The sequence below is a fragment of the Echeneis naucrates genome, chromosome 24 (assembly GCF_900963305.1).
Source record: "Echeneis naucrates chromosome 24, fEcheNa1.1, whole genome shotgun sequence".
Taxonomy (NCBI): domain Eukaryota; kingdom Metazoa; phylum Chordata; class Actinopteri; order Carangiformes; family Echeneidae; genus Echeneis; species Echeneis naucrates.
Window position 1 is genome coordinate 10,807,539 of NC_042534.1, and position 25,890 is coordinate 10,833,428.

At 39.6% G+C, this 25,890-nt stretch overlaps 1 protein-coding gene across 2 annotated transcripts; it reads right to left on the bottom strand.

The window, feature by feature from the left end:
* Positions 1–1,091: 1,091 nt before the first annotated feature.
* On the bottom strand, positions 1,092–24,316 carry LOC115038097 (inositol-trisphosphate 3-kinase B). 2 transcript variants are annotated; one of them, XM_029496931.1, is made up of 12 exons: positions 23,826–24,316; positions 19,542–19,710; positions 19,217–19,379; positions 18,434–18,718; positions 17,014–18,000; positions 7,094–7,193; positions 6,636–6,673; positions 6,324–6,499; positions 5,857–6,061; positions 4,127–4,228; positions 3,466–3,537; positions 1,092–3,228 (listed from the first exon to the last, which is right to left on the bottom strand). In XM_029496931.1, the coding sequence occupies exons 2-12, from the start codon at positions 19,586–19,588 to the stop codon at positions 3,022–3,024; spliced, it is 2,382 nt and encodes a 793-aa protein (XP_029352791.1). In that variant the 5' UTR covers positions 19,589–19,710; positions 23,826–24,316; the 3' UTR covers positions 1,092–3,021. The 2 variants fall into 2 exon arrangements, with proteins under 2 accessions (XP_029352791.1, XP_029352790.1); XM_029496930.1 differs by having other exon boundaries at positions 19,217–19,382.
* Positions 24,317–25,890: the final 1,574 nt, after the last annotated feature.

Sequence of the window (25,890 nt, forward strand, 5' to 3'; positions counted from 1 at the left end):
AAACGCCAATGAACAAACATATTTATATTGTGTCAAGTAAAAAAGGTTATAGCTTTCTCAGGATCTGTATTATTCTAAATATACTACAACCTTTGCCATATCAGGGCTGAGATTACACAAAAAGTATTGAGAGCATGACATTGGAATCATTGCATTTATAACGATGTGTGCATAGTTTCAAAAGTTTCTGGTGCGTCTATAAAAAAGCGCAAATGAGGGGATGGGACAAAAATCCAACTGTATGTTCAGAGACAACCCCGATGGTTCACCTTCGCCCTTAACTCTCAAAAGCAGATCACCTCTCTGCTCCATTTCTCTGTTCACAACCTCTCTGCCCCTGAATCAAAGCATTTCTTTCCCAGCAGCTCCGGACGGTGCTGCAGTGTGGACAGGTGTGATTTGAATGGCAAATAACCCAAATGCAAACAGGGCAGTTAATGAGGCCATGAAGCATCAGCAGCAGGGTCACTGAGGGCTTTCTCAGGTGAGCTCACAAAACACTGGGTCATTCAAACACTTTGCTCAAACTGGATGAATGGATGGACAGATAGATAGGTAAGCAGGTACCAGAGTTCCCAGAAATGACAAGTAGAAGCAGGAATTTGTGCTCACCAAATACACACTTTTTTTTTTTTTTGAAGGACAATCCAAATAAATACACAAGTTGGCAAATTCAGAAGAGCATGATACTTATTAAGGAATCAGTCTGAGTGCACGTTGGAGAGCGTAAGTATAGGTCTCGAAGTAATAGCTTGACTTTTAGTTAAATCCTGATTTTGGCATCCTTTCTGATGATTACATAAGAAGGCTTTTTTCTGTTCACTATAGTCAGCAATTTGTTAGCTTGATTAGCAGAAACGCAAAGAAACGTGGAAACAACTAGCCTGGCACTGTATAAACGTAGCAATATATGCTTATCAGCAGCTTTGGTGATATTTAGATCTGACAGTGGATACTCAATCTCTTTCCTATAAAACTCCTGACAAGCACTACTAATAAGCATTCTTCCCAAAATGTGGTGATACATCTTTCAGAAGGTACTGCATTGAATTACCACCAGCCTCCGACTCCATCCACCATCACTGCAAACATCTACTGTTAAGTTTTTATTGTTCATCAAGAACCTGTTACATGATGAGACATTTTTTCACCAAATTCTAAGTGACTGTTTGCCTTTGCCTTAGAACAAATGCATATTATTATCTGCACATATTTTTTTTCTATAATATATCCAATGGATTGAACATTTGTTGTCCACAATCAGCGATTTGTCTCATAGTTTGACTTTCTTTCATATTGTAACACATGCTTGAAGACAAGACAACAGAACAGCCCAGAACTCAAAATCCTCACAGTATCCCAATAACTAAAAAAACAAAATAAGAAACAAAAACAAGTAAGAAATAAAGTAATGTTATAAATAAAAACAGAATGAACTACAAATTAAGCCCAAACTTTAAGAGGATATAAACATGCAGCCATGTAAGACTAAGCACAGGAACTTGCAATTAAGACTAAGAGAGAAATCCATCATAACAATAATAAGTAAAAACAGAATTTCAGTTGTCTGACTTGGCTTTGTAATGTCAAGGCACTGTATAGCTTAAATAAGATTGTTCATGGCTGTAAGTGTTCCACAAGGTTTGACTAGAATAATGTTACAATAAAAAACTACATCTAACATAATACATCTTACTGTACATTGTGAGCAATCTCAGCAAAGTGTGACAGGGGTAAGAAGTGTCAGGCCACAAAAGTACTGTGGATGCCATATTCGCTGGAAATATGTTACATATCAAAACGAATGCCTTCATAACAAACAGTAACTTGTACTTATGTATGATTTAACTCCACCTAATTGCCAGTTATTGCCAGATTATTGTGGAGCAAACACAATAACACCAATTAACAACTTACAAATATCCAAGCTTCATGGTTATGAGTGACTGTTTAAACCAAAATAAAAAAAGAGATAAAACAAACCTAAAATTATGTTGTGAGTAAAACACGCCCAACTATTTACAGTCTCTAATAGTGTAACTGTGATTAAGTGCTAATTGTTTTTGTTTGTTTTTGTTTGTTTGGACATTTCCAATGTGCTGACATCGTCAGAAAGAGAAAAATCTGGTAAGAGTGAGCTCAACTTTGCTAGGGAAGAAATATTATTTAAATCTGTTCCCAAAAAGATGCACCTAAAAGAAGTTGGGAGTTGTACAAATACACAAAGGAGCTGATTTTTCAATCGCTGCAATCTTAAAAGCACTATTTCATTTTATCTTAAACTATTTTAATGGAATAAAATCTTTCAAATAAGGGAACTGGCACCATTATCACTTGTTCATGACAAATGACGCATCAACTGTTTCTTTTTTCAATCTTACCAGCTGGGGGTGCCAAAGTCACAACTTTTTAACTTCCACACACAGTGGAAATTGACATAAGGCATATCGAATATTGTTTGACTTTGAGCGCTCTATCACCAAAGGTATGGAGAGATTAAGGTTTTTTTTAATAGTAATAATAATGTAAAATGTTCCTACCCTTATCCTTTAGCATTGGTTTAAGCAGTCTCTTGATGAATAATTCCTGATAAAAATTATTTCTTGCAGGTATAATGCAAAAAATACACCTTTTTTTACAGCAGACATTTTGTTATAGGAAAAAAAGCACCATAAACACAAAATATTAACGACATTGTGCACGCTGCTTCATGGATTAATGAAACTAAGTGTTATTATTATTAGTGCCACGTGTGTTTCTTATGCTATGACAAGAGTCTGCTAAAAAAAAAGGCCTGTTGAGGTTTTAAGGACAAAAAAAGTTGACTGTGAATGTAGAAAAACTGGATACTGGATATGAATAGAGACAGTGATTCAACCACATATTTTTATGGGATGGGTTTACCAACATGAGGACAAAGGTCAGCGAAGAAATCCTGTAAGGAAGTCCAAGATGTTCCAGAGTGATGGAAGTGATTGTTGTGAGTCCAAATATTCACTTCTTTTTTTTTCCCTCAGACTTTCAGGTCTTAGAGTTCACCATGGATGAAACGATCTCCACCAAGCTATCAAGTCCAAAAAGGTAACCATCTTCTCTGTTGCCCTCTACCCATGATGCACGGTGGGTCAGTTCCTCCCCATCAGGGAGAGGTGTGGTTTTCCCAAAGTCAATCATCCAGATTTTGGCCCGCTTATTGTCGTGAACGAATAGCAAAGAGCTGCCAATCACCTGCAGAGAAGCAGAGAGGTGTGAATATGAAAGAGGAAATAAATACAAAAATAGTTTCCTTTTATAAAATTGTATGTTTATGCCACTTCCTGTTCGCACAGTCATGTTCACTGGTATGTTTGAATATTTGTGTGATCGTGTAACTTAATGTAGGCATGTGTGGTCAGGACTGTTGCTGTTTAGTTTTCAGTATGTAGCACAATTACGGTGTTCCCATCAATGGACATGTGTCTTTACCTCGTGGGTTTTGAAGAATGTGGAAATCTCCAGAGTTTCTCTGATTTCATTCAGCCTGGTTAGATAATCATTCTGGAAAAACAACACACAAGACTTTGTTTTATTTTTGTTTACTTCAGCTGGAGGCGGTTTTACACGAGTTTATCAGTTGGGCTAAAGAATGTATCAGTAGAATTACACAGCAGAGCTTTTAGTGACATTTTATATGATGGATATTGGGCATTAAAAAAAAAGTGAATGCCTGTCTTTATGTATTTAGCTTCAACAATCCCTTCAATAATAACCAAATAAAATATACAACACATTCATGAATGGGTTGAAATACTAACAGCGTGTATCTGTGGGTAGCAACAACCACAGATGCACACTGTTAGTATTTGTGTGTTGAGGGCCAGGGAGTTCCCAAGGACTTCCTTTTTCATCTGGCCCAGGAAGCTTAAGGTCACATTGTGTATGTGAAAATCTATGTACATGTGTGCGTGTGTGTACATGTGTGTATAGCGTTGTGTGTGTGTGTATGTGTGTTTCCTAGGGGTTACCGAAATAGCACAGAGAAGTTTAACAAATTCCATTCCTCAACTTTTTCTGTCACACACAGTGCTCAAGGCCATTGACACAAACACACTCATCCACACACACAGAGGTGGATGAACACACTCACCAGTATGTCTTTATTTCCTTTGACAAACTCATGAAAGGCTGCAGAAACTTGCTCTCTTGTCTTTGTCTTCTTAAAATCTCTGTTAACGGTCCCATCCTCCTTCTACAGAGGAGAGGAGATGAAACTTGTGAACTGACTCTTTGTCAAGAGTTCAACAACATATTTATTTGCATTTGAGTTATGTGACAATATGTCACACTGGGAACATTATGATGTAAATAAGTTATTTGCTTTCTAACATCAGTAACTGGAGCTTTCTTGTCTAGATGGGAACCATGGGACTGAGGCAGAGGACGGGAAGTGAGGAAGGCGGAAGAAGCAGAGGAGCTAATGGGCCAGACAAGCGGAACAAAGAATGGTAGGAGGAAAGGAAACATGGAGGGAAATACATTTTTAAATATGACTGTCAAGCAGAGAAGGACCTTTGACCAGTCATGTAAAGTAAACCTTTTCTCTTAAAAACGAGTGATTTCTGTGTTTATATGTGGGCAGATAATGATTTATTTCTGATCAAGTTTTAGATTAACTGAACCATCATTTAATCTTCTTGTTAATCATTGACTACAATAACCTTCCAATGTTCTAACTGGAGAAGTCAATTACTGTTTTTATGTCACACATGCTTAAAAATTATGTTAAAAAAATCCAAAAAAGTCAAATTAAAACTGCATGTCTGATTCATGTTCTCTCGATCACCTGATCGAGTCATGATTTAAACTGGGACAGTCATTTCTTTCATATCTGACCTTTGTGCGGTTCTTTGACCATAGTCCCACTACCGACATGTCAGAGATATGAAGTCGCATAAAAAGGAAATAATCAAATATCACAACACACCATATTCCATTTACTCCCTACTGATGGTAAAGGTGAAGAGGAAGCACTAGTAGTTGTTGTACCACTATCTAAAGTAATGCAACTTGTAGAAATTGTAGTGGCAGTTGTAGCATTTGTGTAGATATAGCAGCAAGAATAGTTCAGTAGATTAGTATCAGCAGTAAATGTCATGTGGTTGGCACCATTTATTTCTCTGGTGACCACTGGTGAAATAAACATGCTTTTCTTATTCTGCTAGCTGCCAGGCAACAAAGTACTATTTGGAGTCGAAAGTATTTTTCCCTTTATGGTGAGCATAGCTAAAGTCACTCTCTCTCTCTTAACCCCACACAAACACACACACACACACACACACACACACACACACACACACACAAAATACACAATCTACATAATGTACATATAACCGACCCACTTTCATATAGGTTGAACTGTACAAGAACTAGATGAACCACATATACTAACTCACTAACTCTCTCTCTCTCTCTCACACACACACACACACACACACACATTAACACATCCTTGTTTCTGGGGATAACCCTTGGTGTCATGGCAACAGACCACCGGGGAGGCCGTGAATGTCCTTATATAGCCAAGGCCCTCAAATAAAGACAGAGATTTGTGTGTGTGTGGGTGTGTTTTTTTTTTGCAATGTCAGTGGCAGATGCTGAGGCCTATGGAGCTGCCACAGACAGGCCTTGTGCATGACAAAGAAACTCATACACAAACATATACCTTAGAGGAAGTTAGTGGTCAAAACAGGAAGAGAGTTAGTTCAGTCCCTGAAGGACAAACACATCCCCAAGAATAGACGTGCACTGAGTACATGAAGAAAGAAGGGAAGGAAGGCCGAACACACACACACACACTTTTCTTTTTGCGGGTCTTACCTTGACTCCCTCTATCCTAAATCCCAAAGTGGCTGTGGAGCTTATAGTTTCTCTCCACTGCATGTATCTGGGCTTGGTCACTGCCTTCTGGTCATTTTCCTGTGGCGTAGGCGCCTCGGGATCAACCTCAATCATTTTCTGATACATGTCAGGCCTTGGAGAGGGCTTCTTACGAGCCTTAGTCAGTTCATCCTCAAGATAGGTCCTGAGGTGTGAGAAAAATCGAGGTGGGCGACAGCAGGCAGAGGTAGGAGATGAGATCACAACAGGAAGACACAGTTGTTAACATTGCTCACTCCAAGACAAGATAACCAGACGCTCAGAAGAAAAGTTCAACAGGGCGAGAAACCCAAACAGTGAGTTGAACAGTTAATCTCCTAATGTGAGATGTCATTTGGATCCACCTATGACAAATTTTTCTGCTGTTTTGAGAGTGTGATTTGATGTACAATTTGATGTTTTCTCACCTTACTCCCATTTTACAGTCCATCACACAGGGAAATTCAAACTCAGCCAGGAGATCCTCCATCTGATTATATTTCTGGCCGTCCTTCTCTACGTCTCCATGATAACCAGGTACGTATGGGCGCAAAACGTCCTTCATCAGTAGGGACAAGCAGCGCTGCTCACATTCACAGTGTTTCTAAGGGATAGTGTAAAGAAGTTATCATCATTTTGTGCCTTTGGCTACTCTGATTCTGTATCAGTAAAAAGTCAAACAGAATGTAAATTGAGCGATTTCCTGTGTCATGATATAGAAGGTGTGATTGATGTCTTACTTTTAAAATGCGACCGTTAGCTCCTGTTTTGAAGCTCCCTGTAAAAAGACACACTTTTACTATGAAGTAGCTGCAGGCTCCCATTTTACTTAGCTGAACTTCCAGCCTCTAGGGCAACAATTCACAGGAGGTATCAGCTGACTCCCAATTCCTACCCACACACACACAGTTGCAATAAAGACCATCGAAAGAGTTGACACCGCAACCACGTAAAACCCTAAAAATTTGGTGGATCTGGGAAAGCGAGGACAACCCTCACACTGATGCCACATCCCAACACACAACAAACACTTACAGGTCACTGATATTTAACTATGGTCCGCCTGTCTAGTGGGTCTGTGCAGCCCCTGCCCTCACCTGGTGTTTGCCCCCCATCCTCTGATGCATGACTGGGAGAAAGCTACTTGCAGGTTTATCATTTTGGACCAAACCATTAATGTGTTTGTGCAGCTACATACCTGCGTGGCCAGCCAGTTGTATCCATGGATATTTCTTCTTGAAGGACATGAGAAATGGAGACCACTGGACCATGTTCTTAATCTTCTTCCAAGACTTGTGCTACAAACACATACAAACACAACATAAGATTGTACCCCAGAATGACAAGATTCTGCCCCTTGTGTTACAATGCAGTTTTATCATCGTTAGCCTTAGCCAAGTTTTTAAATTGATATGAGCGAATGTATGAATAATGTTTTGGTTTTTGATTATGAGACAGACCAGGTGACATTTGAAGACACAATGTCTAATGAGGGAGAGTTCACTATTTCCACACACACTCTATACAACATCAATTTAGACATGTGTACTAAAAACTTGAACTCTCACATGGCCACATGCACATTTCAATTGCAGATTCAATTTACAATTGGTGTTATAATGTTTTTTTTAGTGTTCAAAAACAAAAAAAGGAAACATGCAAAAACATGTGTCCCGAAACCTGAGGGAGAGTCCTTACTCTCTCTTTGTCTCACTTTATTTTTGGCTGATTTAAAACTTTTTTAACTAATCTCTGGAGTATCAAACTGGGATTTCCCCTGGTAACACACACACACACAAACACACACTTAGTGTTCCTTCAAGGGCTCTCCCTGTCCCTGGCAAGGACACATTGAACTGTGGGACTCCTGCCATACACACAAACAAACAAACTCTCCTTCATTCACAAACAGAGCCATGCGCTGCCTCTAAGTTGTTTCTACATCATCAGATTTTCTCTTAGTGACCACAGATTCAAAGCCAATTCTCCATTTTCTCTAAATTCTAAATACAGAAGAATTGGAGTGACGCCCTTAAGCTACTACATGCTTGGATGACGATAACTGTTATGATAAATGAACAGGATTAGGACAGCCAAGAAGTGTGACATATTGAAATGAGGGAAAAAAAAAAAAGGTCCGCCCCACAAATGGATTCAAAGTTATTAGAATACATTGCAACACCTCAGTGGAGTCAGTAAACCACATTCTTACCAAATAAAAAATTCAAACACCATTTTATGCCTGCAGCATTACATCAGATGGAAAAATTCCAGATGTCTTGTTCTGTGGGTTTAAACAATGCTCAGCTGTGCAGCATTGTAGCAGAGTGACCAGTGGACACAGTGAAACAGCACTGAAGATATGAATGTGAGCTGTCCTGAAAAACTCATCAGGGACAATGCAGTTGCAATTGGTTATTTGATTTAAACTCAAATACAGTATTTTATTTGACCCCTAAAACAATCACATCTGGCCAGCTACTGGGATATACGTTCTAAACTCATAACATTTTTTACTTTTTTAAAAACAGACACAAAACAAACAACTTTGTCCTGTTAAGGATGTGACCTCACACACTGGAGAGTTCCTTTCTTCTCCAAATACCAGGAGAAATAATATTGTGTCTTCAAATAACCAGGGGAGAGGATAAAAAGAGAGGAGAGGACAGGAGAGAAGGAGAGCAGGGATAAGATAAGGAGAAAGAAGACCATAGAAGGCGATATATAACCCTTGTCACAGAATCTTGATCTGATGAACATTCATCAGCTGATAGGATGACTATCTATGGTTAGCTGCACACACACACACACACACACACTCTCATATCCCCCCTCTCTCCCGATGTCTGACGAGTCACATGAGGGGTTTTTCTCTGCCCCACTGAAGGAGAGAGAAAAAAAACAGCAGGTCACATGGTGGAAACTAACTGCAAGGTAACTCCGCTGAGTCTCAGAGAGTGGCAAGTCCTGACACTTGTGTATTGTATTGCACATGTATTGGGGATAAATCTGGCAAAATGATCCTGTAACTTTGTGTCAACCTGTGACAGAAAGCGTCTTAACATATCCAAGATTTAAAATAAGAAGACATTGTTCCGTAGGCAAAAATCAACATTCAGTAGCAGCCTCAGGGGAATCTCCTTGTGTCAATGTGTAAGTGTGTCTAGAAGCATACACTGTCAGTTTTAACCAGGTAAAGGTTGAAACTAAATGAATATAGCCAAAAAAAAAAAAAAAAAAAAAAAAAAAGGTAACAACCGTATCAAAATCACAACTGTCTTGCTGTCAAAGGAAGTACTTGACTTATCACCTTTTGTGGAGCGACTTAAATAAAAATAAGTAAAAACTATTGGGATTTTCCTTCTCATTTAATCCACCATCTTTAGAGTATCAGGCTGCAGCTTGGTGAGTAGCCAGGGTCTGTGCTTTCTCTGTCAACTCAGACCGTCATCCATCTACCACATTGCCCACTTACAGCTGATGCCTGTGTGTATGTGTAAGCTGTGGAGGGCAAGAGAGAGAAAGTCTGGACTATCTCAGGTGTGAGAATTTACAGACATTTTCTCAGTGTATAGATTTAGGAGAGAAAGACATTAAATTGCAATCAGAGGAGGGCAGGAGAGGACAAGATGAGGGAGAGTTCATTTATATGGAACTAAAAAAAAAAAAAAAAAGCAGAGAGAAAAAAAAAAGGCTCAAACTATTACAGTGATGTTACCAGTATTATTATAGCTCAATAAAATCTAACTCCACGAGTAGAGCCGTCAAACATTCTTAAACAAGGACTAAATCCAGGTTTAAAAGCATTCTGTGACAGTCGATTTAAGCCCTGGTTCGAACAGAAGTAACGCTGGCAGCATAGGTAACAGTACCTGAAGGTGGATGATGGTAATGATAAAGATGGCTCCAAATGACACAACAACCCTCCACACTGAGTACAGCCATGAAGACCACATCATGACCTATGGCTTTCAGTAAACTGGGGTCAGTTTACAAACTGACAGGGCTAATTATCAGCTTTCCTGCACCCAGTCTCTGTCCCTCTTTGCTTTAAGAACCAGCTCCTCAGGCTCACATGCTCCTCTTTCTATGTCCCACATGATTTTCATGTGTGTGTGTGTGTGTGCGTATCTCTGAGTGTCTACGGAAGGATAAGCAATTGTGGATCATTTGATTGGCAAAACAGAAGACAAACATAATCTGGGCATGCAAATCTCTGCTCAGGTCACAACATTTGAAAGACCCAGATGGAGCAAAGTGTGTATGAGTGGGTGTGTAGATGTGATTGCACATGAAGAAAATGAAGAGCTAAAATGTAGGAGCTTTGTGGAAAAAGTAAACAAGTATGACAATGCATAACTGATTCCAGGGCAAACTTATACGAGCATGTCACGTCTTGCCATACACATCAATTAATTTGGGCATTCCCTGCATCTGATTCCTCGTGAATGCACTGACTGCCTCTATCTTAAAATCCAACACACAACATGTATGTAAAAAGAAGCTATGCAAACAGAGACTATATGTGTATTTGCAGTTGAGGAAACATGATGGGAATGTGTGATCACAGAGAGGATCTGAGAAGAGCTCATTAACATGAAACCGAAATTAAAAATCATTAGGTTTGGCTGCGTCTTTCGAGCTGTGTGCAACTTGTTAAATAGTGATAATCCAATCAAAAATCTCATTTTAAAATACAGTAACATTAAACTGTTGTAATTGTAAAACTGTTCTGTTGTATGTACCTATACTATTGATATTAAATTACTTTTTCTGATTAATCAGTGGTGTTATGTTTTATTTTATCAGTTATGTTTGAAATTAATTTGTTTATTATTTCAATAAAGTGCTTGAATATTGATGGGAAAGGGCCGTCGTGAATTCTGCTGTATTTTGCACACAAACCTAAACACATTCATGATTTTGGATATCCATTTTCTGTTAATGAACAAAACTGACAAAAAAATATTGATAAATTAGCTACATAGTTCAGCAGCCATTTAGACTGTCCCTCCTCATTCAGTCATAATTTTCACTTCAGTTACAAGAAGCAAATATTATTTTCCTTGTACAAAATGATTTCAGAATGAAAAATATGATCCAATGCAACCTGCACACAACCTTCATTTGATATATTTAGTGTCTGTGTGTCCTGTATATCAGCATGTGCATTTTTTATGCACTTAACAGAATGTTAGTCATCAGACATCCAGAGGGCAATATGGATGTCTCAACCAGGAAATAATTGAACTTAATCTCCTGACAAAAGTGCTAAATGGTATCATGCATATTTGTAGTTGCCTGTTTATTTATCTTTTGCTAGTCTTCAATTTTGTATCTAATTAGTTTTTTTTGTATTTTCAAATTATGGAGAATTACCATTTTTAAATGAGCAAAGCTGTGAATGAAGGTGAGACTGAAATTCATGGAGGTATTTACATGTTTGTCTCCGTCTAGACCTTTCATCAAAGTCAGATTCTCATCTTTTACTGGCTCATTTCTCTCCAGCGGTCTCGCTCTGTTTCTCCTATCTATGCCCCCAGACCAGCTGGATGTCAAGAGGAGAACAGGAAAAACAGTAAAGTTTCCATTGAGAGAGAGGGGGGGGGGGGGGAGAGAGAGAGAGAGAGAGAGAGAGAGAGAGAGAGAGAGAGAGAGAGAGAGAGCAAGAGAGAGAGAGAGAGAGGAAATGGCAAGTGAAGGAACTTCTTGCAGACAGGAAGTGGGGGGGGGTTGCCGCTTGCCTCAGCGACAGTATTTTCCACATCCGCCGCTGACTACAAACAAAAGAAAGAAAAAGAAAAGGCCTTGCCCTCTGTAAACAACAGAAAGAGTGCAGAGGAAAAAAGAAGCACTGAGGCAAAGAGTTTTTATTTGCTCCTCATTATCACCTTGAGAAAGGTGCATCATGGTTTTTTTTCACCAGAGACATCTGCAGATAGGATTTCATGGAACGTCCATTTGCATAAGATAAGCTACCGATCAAATTGTGCAATTATTACATGCAAAGGCCAATGCTGTAAACAATATGCACAGACATATGGAAATGTGAAGACTTTCTGTGACCACAAGAGCTGGGGTTAAGCAGGACAATCCGGTATAGCACATTTGCATGCAGGGAGGGGTGAAGTCAGGCTCAGAGTGGTGAGAATTGTAGAAAAAAACAACAACAACAAAAAAAAAACTTGGGCAAAGGGTAACTCTGGGTTACAAATGTGTAATGTGAAAAGGCAGGGGAAACACTGATGCATGCCGATGTTTTCAACAGAGAGTCACTGAGGAAACAACAAGCTTCATATCGCTCACCACAAGGTCCCCTTGCAGATACAAATACTGCAACTGTCTGAGTCTGCAAAGTTTAGACTGAGACACACACACACACCACAATCAAAGACACAAACGCACACACCGCGACAAAATTAAACTGCAGGGAGTGTGATGCAGGCTAAACACAATGCTTGGAGGGTGCACAATAAATCTCTTAGCAACCAAGGCTGTCCAGTGGAAAACTAGCTTTGCAAAGTTGACGGCTGTACAAAGGCGTGAAAAAGCAACGCATCAAAGAAAAAGGAGTTAGATATTTTTGATGTGGTTCAGTTATGGTGTAACTAAATACTCTAGTGTGATAGGGAAGAGCTGTTACCAAATTCAGGTTACTATGGAACATTAAAGAGCATTGGATTCAAGATCAAGCCTCGACTCGGAAACCGTTTACTTAATTTGCCTAAAGTAAGAGAAAAAAATTTGGAGGTTTCATAACTTGCTTACAAACTAGCTGAATAATCTATAAAGCATGTTCAACTTAATATGAAATCTGATCAACAAAGCAGCACAGACATGAACCATGTGGATTAATGTGGGCTCCTTACCTAACATCCCATTTTGCTTTCACAAATCACATTTAGGTTTGTTTCTGACATCTACGAAACCAAGTGAAACCACATTTCACTTCTGCACAAGAGCCAATACTAAAGATATGCTTTCAGCCAAAATTGTCAGCTTGAGTAACGTCAGCCCCCCCACCCTCTAAACTGCTCCAGGGCCAGGGCCACTCGGACACGCACATACATGAACTCTCACTGACAGCTTCACATAGAAACACCAAATGAAGAACTGTCCGGTGTTTCCCCTCTCACAATTAACCAAGTAGGCACTCAATAACACACATGCAGAGGCAAGAGTTAAACACACACCCATAAAGTTAGAGAGACTGTCACACACACATACAGCTGCGAGAGGGAAACTCAGTTTGACGTCACAGGGTTGCTAGGCAACTAGCCGCCGTGGTAGTGAAGATTTTCCACTGCAGTACAAACACTGTGTGTGTGTGTGTGTGTGTGTGTGTGAGTGTGTTAATATTTTGTGCTGACCCATTTGGGCTACAGTTGTGTTTGAGTCCAGTGCAACCCATCACAAAAGCTCTTTGTTGGTGTTGGAGATTAGAGCTTATTCAGGGTTAGATCTGTGGACGATAAACCTGGAATGGTGGAGATTAGTGTTTATGGTGCACTGCAAATCAAATGATCGAGAAAAAAAAGGATGTGAGTAAATGTGCAATTAGTTGTTTGTGAGAGATGAACTGTTTGTGTGGATATAATATTGTTTGTTATTCTGCAGAGTGCATCAAGTAAAGGTTGTCCTATAGCATGTACAGAGGGTGTGTCAGTCTGAACATATATATGTGTGTGTGTGTGTGTGGGTTTTATAATTGAACAGTATGGGTGTAGTCTATTGAGTACTGAAATGTGTCTAACAACTTCTTGTCAGGCTTTAGTGAACTGAAAATACACCATGATTAACAATGCACCTTCTGCATCATTTATAGAGACTTGCTTAAGTCCTGTCGCACTTCCGTTCTACTGTAGCTTCTGCTCCACTACTTTCTCTCATTAGTCCAAAATGATACACATGAAGGTGGATTTTTTTTTGCGATTGAACTGGGTTTAAACACAACTGCAGCTACAATTACATTTGGACAAAAAGTTTATATGGGAAAAAAAAACAAAATTGGGGGCGGCGGGGTTATTTTAGCGCTAAAACACAATGAATCTTTTGATAAATTAGATAATTAATGTCAAACAGAGTGAACAATAGCCACTAACAAGTACTTGAAGCCCACATTAACATCTCTAAAATGTCATTTTCATCAGTCCAAAACACAAAGGTATTCAGCTTATTATAACAAGAAAAAAATTATATGGAACCTGGAACTTGGACATAAGTAGCTGACCTACATGTTAAAAGATAAATACTTATTAATTATTCACCTTTAATTAATACTTTCTTTGTGATTGTTGAGTGATTAATTGACATAAGTGTTTGGATAAAGATGTCAAGTTATGGTGAAGATGAGTGTAGCTGGTTTAAGATGTTTCAAGTTGTGTTGGCATATCTTTTGGCAGAACTGCTGTAGTTTATTTGTGGTTGTTCCTAACAGGTGTGAGGGCACAGATAAATTAGTTAGACAAGCAAACTCAGTACTCAGAAAAGATACAACTCTATGCTACTGACAGTCTCTTTTTTTTTTTTTTTTTTATTCCACAGGAGTCAACTGAAATTTTTGAAAAAAGAAAACACAGATGACAATCTATAGCAGGTGCCCTGTTACTGTCAATTTACTACAACTAGGAAAACACTGGCGTTACATATGTGACCTTGGAGAGATGCCCAACAGTCAAAAGATCATCCAAATAGTGTCTATATATGGGTCTGTTCAGATTCTATCCTTTACCAGTTAAGAATGTACACTCGTATGAAAATTAGTTGATATAATCCTAAAGATAAGGGCCGTAACAAAGCAGACATGTTTGTCTGTGCTTATACAGACAAAAAATTGGATAAGATGATTTACAGGAGAATTTAATATACTAGAATTATTATAAGTGGTCCAGTCACTTATCAGGACGACAAATGCAACCACAATGAGTTCTTAAATACAGAACTATAACAAAACATAAACCTATGAAATAGATTATGAGGAAACCACTGGTCTTACACTGACCCCCTTTCATTTTTCACCAAGCACGCAGGAAACTTTCCTTTAAATGCACATTTTTCCTCCCATGTTTCTTTGTAACATTTTTGTGCTTCTATATGTTGTCAAAAGAGCTACACTGGTATTTCTTGTGTTTTTCCTGGCACAATAGAAATGTCCAAAGGTGTTGGAGCTGATTGTTATTAACCAAATAAAGGCAGTCCACTCCTGCAATAAAAGGCCATGAGAATAAGTGCTGTGTCTCCATTAATGTCACATTAAGAAAACACGTCTACGATACAATACATATGAACAACTTTTCCTCTCATGCTCTTTCATTTATCTTCTCTCTGCCCGTCTCGCCCTGCTAACTCAGTCTGTTCTTCTCTGTCTTCCTCTCAGTATCTCTCCTCTTCTTTCTCACCCTCTCCTCTCTCCTACATACCTCCCACACGAGTGAGCATGCTTTTTGAGTTTCTGCATTTTTGCCTCTTGCACAGATATATCAGGTTTTTTTAAGCTACTGATACAGAACTGTGACAAGATACATAAATGAACATGAACAACCCTCACATGTGACTTCTCTGCACCATGATGAGGGAAACCCCAGACTTTTACCAGTAACTATAAACCTTGACCCTCAGTCAGCTGCGAATCCCATCTGAAGCTCCTGACGCTGTCCTTTCCTGGATAAAGGTAAAAAAACAAAACAATGCCCAGACATGCAAAGAGCAATACAAACACCATTCAAATTCAGCAGCCAAAGCCATTTATACAAATAGTTTGTAATCTGTTTCACCTGGATGAGCTGGGACTTTGGTTTAGGGTGGGGAGTTTCAATTAAATATGCCAGAAAACTGCATACATTACATCGAAAAATCATTGGATACACTCTTTTGCTACGAATCCTGCTTTGCAGTGTGATCATAATGAGAATATTTTCTTTGCTGTTGCTGCTTCAGCAAATTAAATCAAACCAGAACAAAAGCCATGTATTCAAAATATATGTAAAAACAGAGAGTCCATATTGATTCTGGGTTGTATTGAAAGGCTTGTAATGTCAGTTGTTGCACATTTTTCTACAATCATAGGGTCAAATAACTCAGTTTTAATGCCTGTTAAAGATTCATGACGGATTAAACGGATTAAATATTAGGTAAGCATGAGCACTTTCCTAATGGCAGCCACTCAGGGAGAGAATGTTTCTATAGCCTGAAGTCCTAAAAAAGGGACACTTGTGGAACTGGCAAAATGTTTAAGAAAAACTTGTAAATTCAGTTATACAATCCTGCATTAAATCATGTTTCAAAACAGAAGTGAGATGGCCTCATGAACTTACGCTGGCTACAAATAAAAACACGTCCACCCACCCACCTACACACACACGTACCCAAACAGGCCTCAGCCTCGTCTTTGAACTGCATCCAAGCACAGGCAATGCCTAAGTGTGTGTGACTGGCAAATTCTCTTGCTTTCCCTTTTTCTGTCACCCCCGCTCACTCTCTCTCACACACACCCTCACATTACCCACGCACTGAAAAAGACACCTCCACACACACACACACACACAGGTCAGGGCACAAAGGTAGCTTTGTTACTGTGAATGTCATCCATTACTCAGGGAGAGCTCAGGCCAACTTGACACAGGAGCAACCAGTTACATGCACAGCCACATTGAAGCACACATACACAGAAACACACACATACCTACACCCACACCCACACATATGTAAACGTCTTCAGTGTCCTAATTTAGCGGCTCAGAATTCTTAACATCTGATAATGTGTGCCAAAGAAAAAGGGGCCACTGAGGCCTGTGAAAATGTAATCATAAAGTTTGATCCAATGATGGCTATAGGTGAGAAGGATCACCCCAATCCCATCTAAAAATTGCTGAAATATTTCAATCAGAGCCAAAATGACCAGCACACTAATCTTCCTAGAGCCTTGTTGTTATTTTCTGGTAAAAGCATTAATAATCCATTTGTTTCTCAAAATTTCTCCGATATATAGCACATATAGCAATCCAAGGAAATCACTGCCATTGCAACAGCGGCAGCAGCTTTTAAAAGATCTATTGGAATCACAAGCAGGCTGTGAAACAGATTCAGACACACACTAGCAGATACTTTGGCCTTACTTACTGCTTTCTGTTGAGAGCTGAGTAGCGCAGGATTGAGAAGTTGCTCCCCTTTTTCTGTATCACTGGATATATCCTCTTCTGATTCTTCCCAAGATGAGGAGAAGCCGGCCGAGGAGGCTGAGGAAGACGACAGCTTCCTGAGGGAGCCTGTGGATGGGTTCGGCCCAGGGATCGGGCTAGAGCTGGGGCTAGGGGTGTAGCATTGCCCTTGGTCTGAGCTGGGGCCTTCAGAGGATTGAAGCTGGCTTTCCAATCCATGGTCAGTTATTATGACTGCAGGAATTGAGGGTAGCATAGAAGATGTTTGATTGGTGGTGTCCAGTAAACAAGGGGGACTCTCACTGCTTCTTGCCAGACAGAGAGCAGCAGTTTCTGGGCTAACCTCCAACCTCTTGGCCTCTGCATGGAGCAGCTTCTCAGGACACGACCGGTCCTCTTTCACATCACTCACGTCACTCTCTGTCCGTTCTCTCTCATCTCCCAGCAATGGTTTGTTTCCTACCTTACCTTTTTCTTTTTCTCCCTCCATTTCTCTCAATCTTTCTTCATCTTTTCTCTCTGTTATTTCACCTGGTTTTAATGCCTCCAAAGAATCTTGAACAACTAACAACTCATCTATGCAGGGATTCTCCATTGTCTCTGTCTCTGTCTCTGAATGACGGCCATTTTGACCAATCAGTGTCTTATCCTCTGTGTTCATTTTAGTAGCATTACTGTCCCTCTCGGCTCCATTCCTTTCTCCTTCTCTTCTTTCTCCTGCTGTTACTTCTTCCACCCTTTCGCTCCCATTTTGGACAACAGAGGGAACTTGACTCTCCCCTGGATGGGTCACGAGGCATTTAAGAGGTGCGTTTCCTTGATTCGGTTGGGAAGGGGTTTGGCTAGTTGATCGTCTTGGAGATCGGGGGCTGCGCTGAAGCTCACTGTTAAGCACCTGGGCACGAATCCCGGAAATGTGGGCCTCAAAAATGCCCACTTTTCCCCTGACCTGAAAGACACAGAAGATGAATTTAAGAAATGCCGCTACACTTTCCACATTTTCTTGTTTGTGGAAATAAAGAGAAACTGCTGACAAGTTACAAATTAAGAGTTTGTCTCGTTGCAGTTTCACTCTGAGTAGTAATGTTTGGCTTTCATTTAAAACAGAGAAGAAAAAGTAACATGGACAACAGTATTAAAACTGAAATCTGTGTGCATAAACAAATGAACTCAGGGATCATTACTTGGATGAGCGTCACTGGCATTTTTCTGACTTAACCAAAGTACATAGGAGATTCTTTTTCAAACCTTGCTCTATATTGCTAACTGATTTTAATAAAGACAGAGTAGTACGTGTAGTACCAAAGAGGGGAAAAAAAGACACACAATAAGGAGAAAAATATAGTCACGAAGACAAAGAAGGGAGTCACATGAAAAATCACCTCAACGTTCTGCAGCTCTCTGTGAATTTGCAGCAGCTGTGCCTGGCGTCTCCTCTCCTCTCGCTTCTCTCCCCCTCCTGTCTCTCCTCCCCTCTCGTCCTGCTCCTCTCCTTCCCCTCTCTCTTCGCCGCCAGGCGAGCTCAGGCGTCGAACACGCTGTCCCACATTGACGCCTAGAAGCTCTGGGCTTCTAGGGGAAGGGGAGCGTGCTCGAGAGGTGGGGCTGGTGGAGAGCGTGGATGAAGAGGGAAACACAAAAGTTCGGCCCAGAGATCGGGGGCTCGTCTAGCAGGCGACAACAAGACTGAGTAATTATCTTTAATTGTTGGGCAAATTTTTTTCTTAATTTTTCCAGTTTTCCCTATATTTTTGCTAAGCAAGTCCATGTACCTTTTACCTAAAGGTGGCTAGTGTAGCCACATGTGGAAATGACTGTCTTATAAATCTAATGATATATATAAAAAAATAAATAAATATAAAATCTTTGTATCTTCTTAAATCTTTGTATTCAAAGTTCTTAAGTTTTCTGAGTTCTTAAGTTTTTCAATGTTACTTACGTTAGTGGTTAAACATTTATAAAAAAAAAACAAAACATGTACATGAAAATATATGTATCTTTCTTTTGATAGCTCCTTTTAAACTGAATGAGAAACTATCACATTATCATGAAGTCTGCCAGTGTCTGTCTAAGCATGTAAATCGCTGTAGAGCTAGCTTGTTTTTTTCAGTGTGAATAAAAAAAAAAAAAAAGGAAAGCACGTAGAGGTCAGATGTCACGGTTACCTTAGGGCTGGTCGGACTGTAAAGACCTCCACCCAGTGCTCCCCCACCCAGCAATTGGCAGTAGGTTCCCCGATCTGGAACTGGCAGCACAGGTCGGGCGACTGGACTAGTTCTGGCTCTTGAGGTGGTACTAGAAGAGCCTGACTGGGTGTGAAACTGATTACTGCTAAGGAGAGCAGAGCAGAGGAAAGGACTCAGCACTGCTAGAAATGATGAACCAACATTTTAATGTACATAATCAACATAGCTTTCAAAATTGCTCTGTAAAATATCAAATACCTGGATGCATCTTCCAGGAAAAGAGTGCAGTCTTAAACAAACTAACCTGTTCATGACTCTGAGGGTGTTCAGGTTCAGGGCAGAGGCTGCCATCCCCACGGCCAGGCCAGGGGCTTCAAGTGCTGGGTACACATCTGACTATCTCCCCTGAAGCTGCAGGGAGGTCTGGAGAACAGTTTTCAGTGTGCAGAAGTAGTTCCACACTGACAGAAAATCTGTATGAAAGAAGGTTTAAGTTCATTAAAAAGTATTTTGTCCCTCTGGCTGTTTAAAAAGACAAATGAACTGAAGAGTAATTTGGGGCAACAACATTCTTTTAGATGGAAATGTCAAACCTTTAAAAAAAAAAAGACAGTTACTGGAAGTCCAATTTTCCATTCCTGAAAAAGTCATTTCTTAATAGACAAAGAAGATAATTCATGCAGTCCTGCTGATAACCCAAAAGAAAAGATATCGTTGTTCATACTATGAATCAAACTTAAGAAATGAGAAATAGCAGAGAAAGACTGATGGAGAGGGAGACAGAGGGATGAATACTTGATGAGAACTGAAATGAACAACTTAATGTTTCACTCACTTTGAGTGTCTTTCTTTGAGTGTCTCATTAAAGCAGAGATATTTACAATTTGAATCAAACAGCTGTTTTATTAGAGCCCAGTGGTAATCACATTCCTTCCCATCCAACAGAATATTCTACACCAGACTGTCTTTGAAACTTCCTTCGAGGTTTGTATATTTATGAGCAACAACACAGCAGCCAAGGTCCAGTCTGACCAAACTCTCACAGTGTTTTGCCTAACTCAATCCCATTCCCTTTTAAATTTGCCTCGGTCTAAAAATAAAGCAACTTCAAGGTGACATTCTTTGAGAGTGAAAACTAGGGAGGGAGGCACATGAAAAAAGGCAAGAAGAGGGAGATGAGGAAAGTCATTAAGAGCATAAGAAATGCAAGGGGGAAGTGAGGTGAGGAGGGAGAATGAGAGGCCAACTGATATAAAGGAGCGGCAGAACAAAGTAAAGGAGGAGGCAGAAAGCTAGACAAACCTAGTGTAGCTGTGCATCCCTGCTGGAGGTTTTTCCTCTAATCAGAAACAGACATTCAGGAACCAAAACCAGTCATTTAAACTCCCAAATCAAGATAGTACTTTTGATTAATTCAAAAGGTTAAAATAATAATGTTAATTCTAATTTTAGTGCTTAATGAGTTTATGCTCAAACATGGCCCATGTTTGTGAACGTGAGGCAGACTTGCATCCAGCTCTGAAATAAGTTTCACTGTGCAACAGGAGTTAATAACTGGTATTTGATGCATAACTGTGCAAGAAACATCTAATTTTCCAATGATGGTTTTGCATATTCAGTTTCAACTTGGTCAAATGAAGAGTCGAAATTCTTCCTAATTAAAATACCAACCGATTTGACGTCTTTCTCCGAAAGCTTGGCCAGTGTCTGCATGTCCAAACAGAGTCAGAGGCAAGTATATTTTTTTGCACCCTCTAAATATTTCTGCCTGGCCAAGCAAAAATAAACTGAAGCTCCTAATTTTGAAACAACAGCTTTTGAAAATCTTCTCTTAGCTTACTCCAACATACTGGCACCCTCGTCATGTGCTGAGCTGCCAAAAACTGTCCTGAGATATGTTTTGATAGCAGATAAGTTAAGAAATTCGGCCATGAACTACAAGGTAAACATGGGATTTCCTCATTAGGTGAGAGTGAGACAGTTAGACAGTCAGGAATAGTCTGAATAGTTTGTCTCTCAAGTGGCTGACTAACCAGCAGTGCTGCTTGTTTTTTTTTTAAACTGCAGAATGACTTCTCACTTCTTATTAGACCCTAGCACCCAGAAAGATTAAATGAAAACAAAAGACGTAGTTGAGTCATGTTTGACAGAGAGAAAGAGGGAGGAAAGGAGACAGCACTGGAGTGAAATGGGTGAAAGAATGAAGAGCGAGGAAGGAAAGAGAGGTGTTTATGGGCTATTTTGGTTCCCTCGTCTATTCTGAATCTTTCATACAGAAGTCGTGGATTTACTTTCTGGGAAATGGCTCAATTGTTGTGCTGAAGGATTGGGCACCAAGACAGATTTTTCACCTTGTATGTCGTTGCACATGGCTAGCTACTTGACTTCTTTCTCTTTGTACTGAAGGACTTTGCACTTTTCAAAAGGTTCACAGGGATCATTAAAGTTTCACTGAATATAATATTAAAACGTGTTAAATAGATTATCTCCTGCTTGCTTTGATCTCTAGCCATGGTCTGTTTAGAATTAAAAGTTAGTTGCTGGCACTAAAAGCTAGAAGAACCACCTACAACAACAGTGGATATCCAACCCACCACAAAGGGGCAGGTTTACCAAAAGATACAGTGATTGCTTAGGGGAAAAAACGTGCAGCAAAGAGCAAAGAAATTAGAACTACAACAGAATATATTTTGTCTCCTCAGTTTCACACTAGCACCCACATACAATATATCCACAACTCTTTAAGATATAGGCCAAAAAGATTAATGAGTCAGCTGAAAAAATGCTAAACCATCCATGAAGACTTTGTTGACAACCTGCCATCATATTTGTACCAACTAACAACAGGTCTGACCATTACTGACTACTGTGCTGATAAGCTATAATCATGATGAAAAAAATCATAGAGCCTTTGGCACACCAAAGGCGTCAACTGCAGTGAAAAAGGAACAGTACTCAAACAAATATTGGCTGGTTTAACTGCACATGTAAAAACTACCTCACAATGTTGTTTGTGCTTCAGTGCAGCCTGATGTCAGATTGAGTGGGACTGTGTGAGTGTACAAACTGTCCACTTGCCTACACAAGTGGGCAAAAAAAAACCTACATACTCACTGAAAAATCGGACTGAAAACTTTAGAAGATGTTGATCATAATTTTTCAGAGAAATTTACAGAAGCACATTTGTTCGGTTGAATGACATAAATATGCATAGTTAATACAGTGGGATGGTAAACATTTGTCTATCATACAATTTAGCTATTCATTTTAAAGTATTTAAACCTCTTGTGTGTAATGAATTTCAATAAGAAGGTGATCATGGCTTTTAATATGAGTTTTACATGACTGCAGCAGTTTGTAGTCAAAACACTCAGTTTGGTTATAAAATCTGTGAACACATGAAGCTTCTCTAAAGGATTTCTAGACTTTGCCATCTGACATTATATATATATATATATATATATATATATAGTAAAACAAATTTACACAACAAAAAATTTTTATCCATACTTATCCACTCCAAACAGATGGGATACTGAAAACCAAGAACTATTCTTGCTCACGGTTTCCAGGGGCGACTTTAAACGGATACAAAACTCAAATAAAATGTGGAATATCTAAGATTGCGGCAAGTGGCCAACTAATAAAGTATCTGATTATTGACTTAGGTCATTTTATGCCAAAAAATACCAAACATTTGACTGGTGCTTTTTCTTCAATATGAGGTGCTGTTTGCTGCTCCTGTCAGTATAAAGTTCACAGGTGTCATATGTTTTGGACTATTGATTGGACAAAATGGGCTGGCGTTTGTTGACATCAGAAAAAAATATGATGCCCATTTTTGATTATTTTGGCAGGCAATTTATACACAGAACAATGAATTGATTGATCAGTTATTCATCCCCCCAAGGCCTAACAAATGTTTTGTCAAATCTTCTGGCACCTCCGGTTTCTTCTTACGAGTTGACAGAACCATGCAAAGCATTTGTTGAGCTGAAAAGGCCAATTGGTAGAAAATATGGCAATACCTGAGCTACATTACTTCGAAAGTCGATGTTTGAATTTCAGTTTTTCAGCAAAAATAACTACTGTTAACTACTTTTACATGAAAAGAAAAACCTAAATAGACTGGAAAAGGTCTCCAATATAATTTGGACTTGATAAGAGGATTCATTTCTGCATTCAAATAAGATGGCCATAAGATGCCGTCCAACTCTAAACCTTATCTAACTTAGTGGCTGTATCTAAAGCATGTCCAGGACGGTATATTAGGAAAAATAAGCTGCTAAAAAGTATATATTGTAAGACCCAAGAGGACTATGATCATTTGAAGAAACCAAAACATAAAGGTCTCATTTAAAAATATGAAGCTAATCGTGTCAAACCGCTTTAAAAAGTGATGTCCCCTTGTTTTCTTATTTTCACAGTTACTGAGAGGATGACTGGGCCTGTAATCCAGACAACCTTCCCTCTCCGTTCTCATCTTGTCTAGAGAATTGTTGATAAAGTATAAAAGTTGATCCAACCGAAGCAAGCTGGTGAAATGACAGCAGACCCCCCACCCCCCCACCAACCCCGGTGATCTTACCTCGGACCGTCCCGTCACCTTCACGGCCTCTCGGGACACTCGGTAAATATGAGAACCAGCAGCAGTAGTTGGTCCGGGGATAGTTGTCGGTCCGTCTCAAAGCGCACAGAGACAGAGAGATGCGGCTCCCCTGCGCATCAACAACAACTCGCAGTCTACTCCTCCGGTGCGATTTGGTTTTCCTTCATGAACCAACTTGTTCGACGCTTCCAGCGGGTCCGTGCTTTTTTTTTTTTTTTTTTGGCCTCTTCACAGCTATTCAATAATAAAGAAAAAAGGAAAAAGAAAGAAATCCTCCTCCTCCTCCTCCACAGAAGAAGAAGATGTTTTTTTCAAAATGTCTCTCCTCTCTCCAACAGCAGGTTCTTCTTCGTGTGTGTGTTGGTTTCGGGGGAAAGTTGGAGGCCGAGCAGGAGGACTCTGAGGAGAAACTGCTTCAGGGGAGGTTTCTGTTGACATGCGTGTCGCTCCACTCCTCAGCTCGTAGTAAAGCGTTGCTAGTCTGTGTTTGAAGCCGGAAGCGACGAGGCGCACTCTCTCTCTCTCTCTCTCTCTCTCTCTCTTTCTCTCTCTCTCTCACTCTCTCTCTTTCTCTCTCTCTCACTCTCTCTCTCGGTTCACTGAAAGGATAAAAACTGAAAAAGCCGTGCGCACGCCTATTTCTACACGCACGCGCAACGCGGGGAAACTCTCCGCTGAAGCTCGTGCACGAACCTAATTAAAAAGCAGCTTGGATTCATCATGAAAACCGGAGTGTGTTAGGTAGTATCATGTGTGAGTTTGTCTCCTGTTCTCTTTAGTTTTTAACGTTTGCTATCATTCATTGCCATTATTATTATCACACCACACCTTTATCGCTACTTTTCACGAATAAAGGTAATAAAGTAAGCTAATCAAGGTATTCTTGTAATTAAATTTGTATTTATCCGTCAAACTATGAAGCGCATTTGCTGGTATGGTCTACAAACGATTAAAACGGTGGTGGAAATGTAATAAATTTTACTTAAAAGTAATACAGCAACGTAAAAGCACTTCATCACAGGGAAAGGCCATTCATCCACAGTTTACCTATTCATACAGAGACATTTATCAGACAAGTATATCGTTTCCTCGTTGATTGTATGTATTGTAATTATCGACTACGATATGTTGGCTCTATATAATGGGCTCTTTCGTGCAAAACTTTTGTTTGGATTGTATAGGATGGACATGAGAGGGAAACAGCAGATTTATGCATCCCTCACTGATGAATGCCAAAACCTTTGCATTCCACTTTATTATAACTAATCTAAATCTAAAGTGGAAGGACATTTAAATTAGATAACAGGTTGAGGTGAGCCTGAGGTGTAGCACATTGTACTGTGTGATTTCATTTGGTTTTACTTTATAAAGCACTCTGAAAACTAGCCAAAAACAAAACACAACAACAACTTAAAAGCTACAATATTTCCTTCAAAAATGTTAACTGACCTACTGTACAGTACAGACTAAAAGCTGACATACATTTATCTTATTATAATCAGACTTGGTTGTAAGTTCAGTACGTACCACACACAGAGGTGACGTCAACATTCCCACTAGTAAAACTTCCACTTAAGATCACCAGTGCTATGTTGGCAACTAAATCACCAAGTTATATTAAGTAAAGAACAATGATAACAATGTTAATGGCCTTCCCCACCCATACAGGTGCAACGCCAGCTAATGAGAAAGTGACAAAGCTTGCAAACAGTCTCTGCTCCACACACACAGTCACAGGAAAAGCAATCTAATAGCGCCGTACAAGTGAAAACACCTTCAACGAGACCTCTGTTTTACAGCCAAGTGTCAACATTATGTTTACATTGCACATATTTTTAATAGACAAGAGGACCATATAAGCAGCCACAGCTCAAAAGTATTAGAAAATGAATGAAACGCAAAATCACAACAAAGGTTAATCAAAAGTTTTGGCTTCTGGCTCAACTCCCTCTTCACCACAACTGACATGGATCAACCTGTCCAGTTCTACTTCATCCTACCATTGCTAGTGAACAACACCCCAATACACTTAATCTGCCTTATT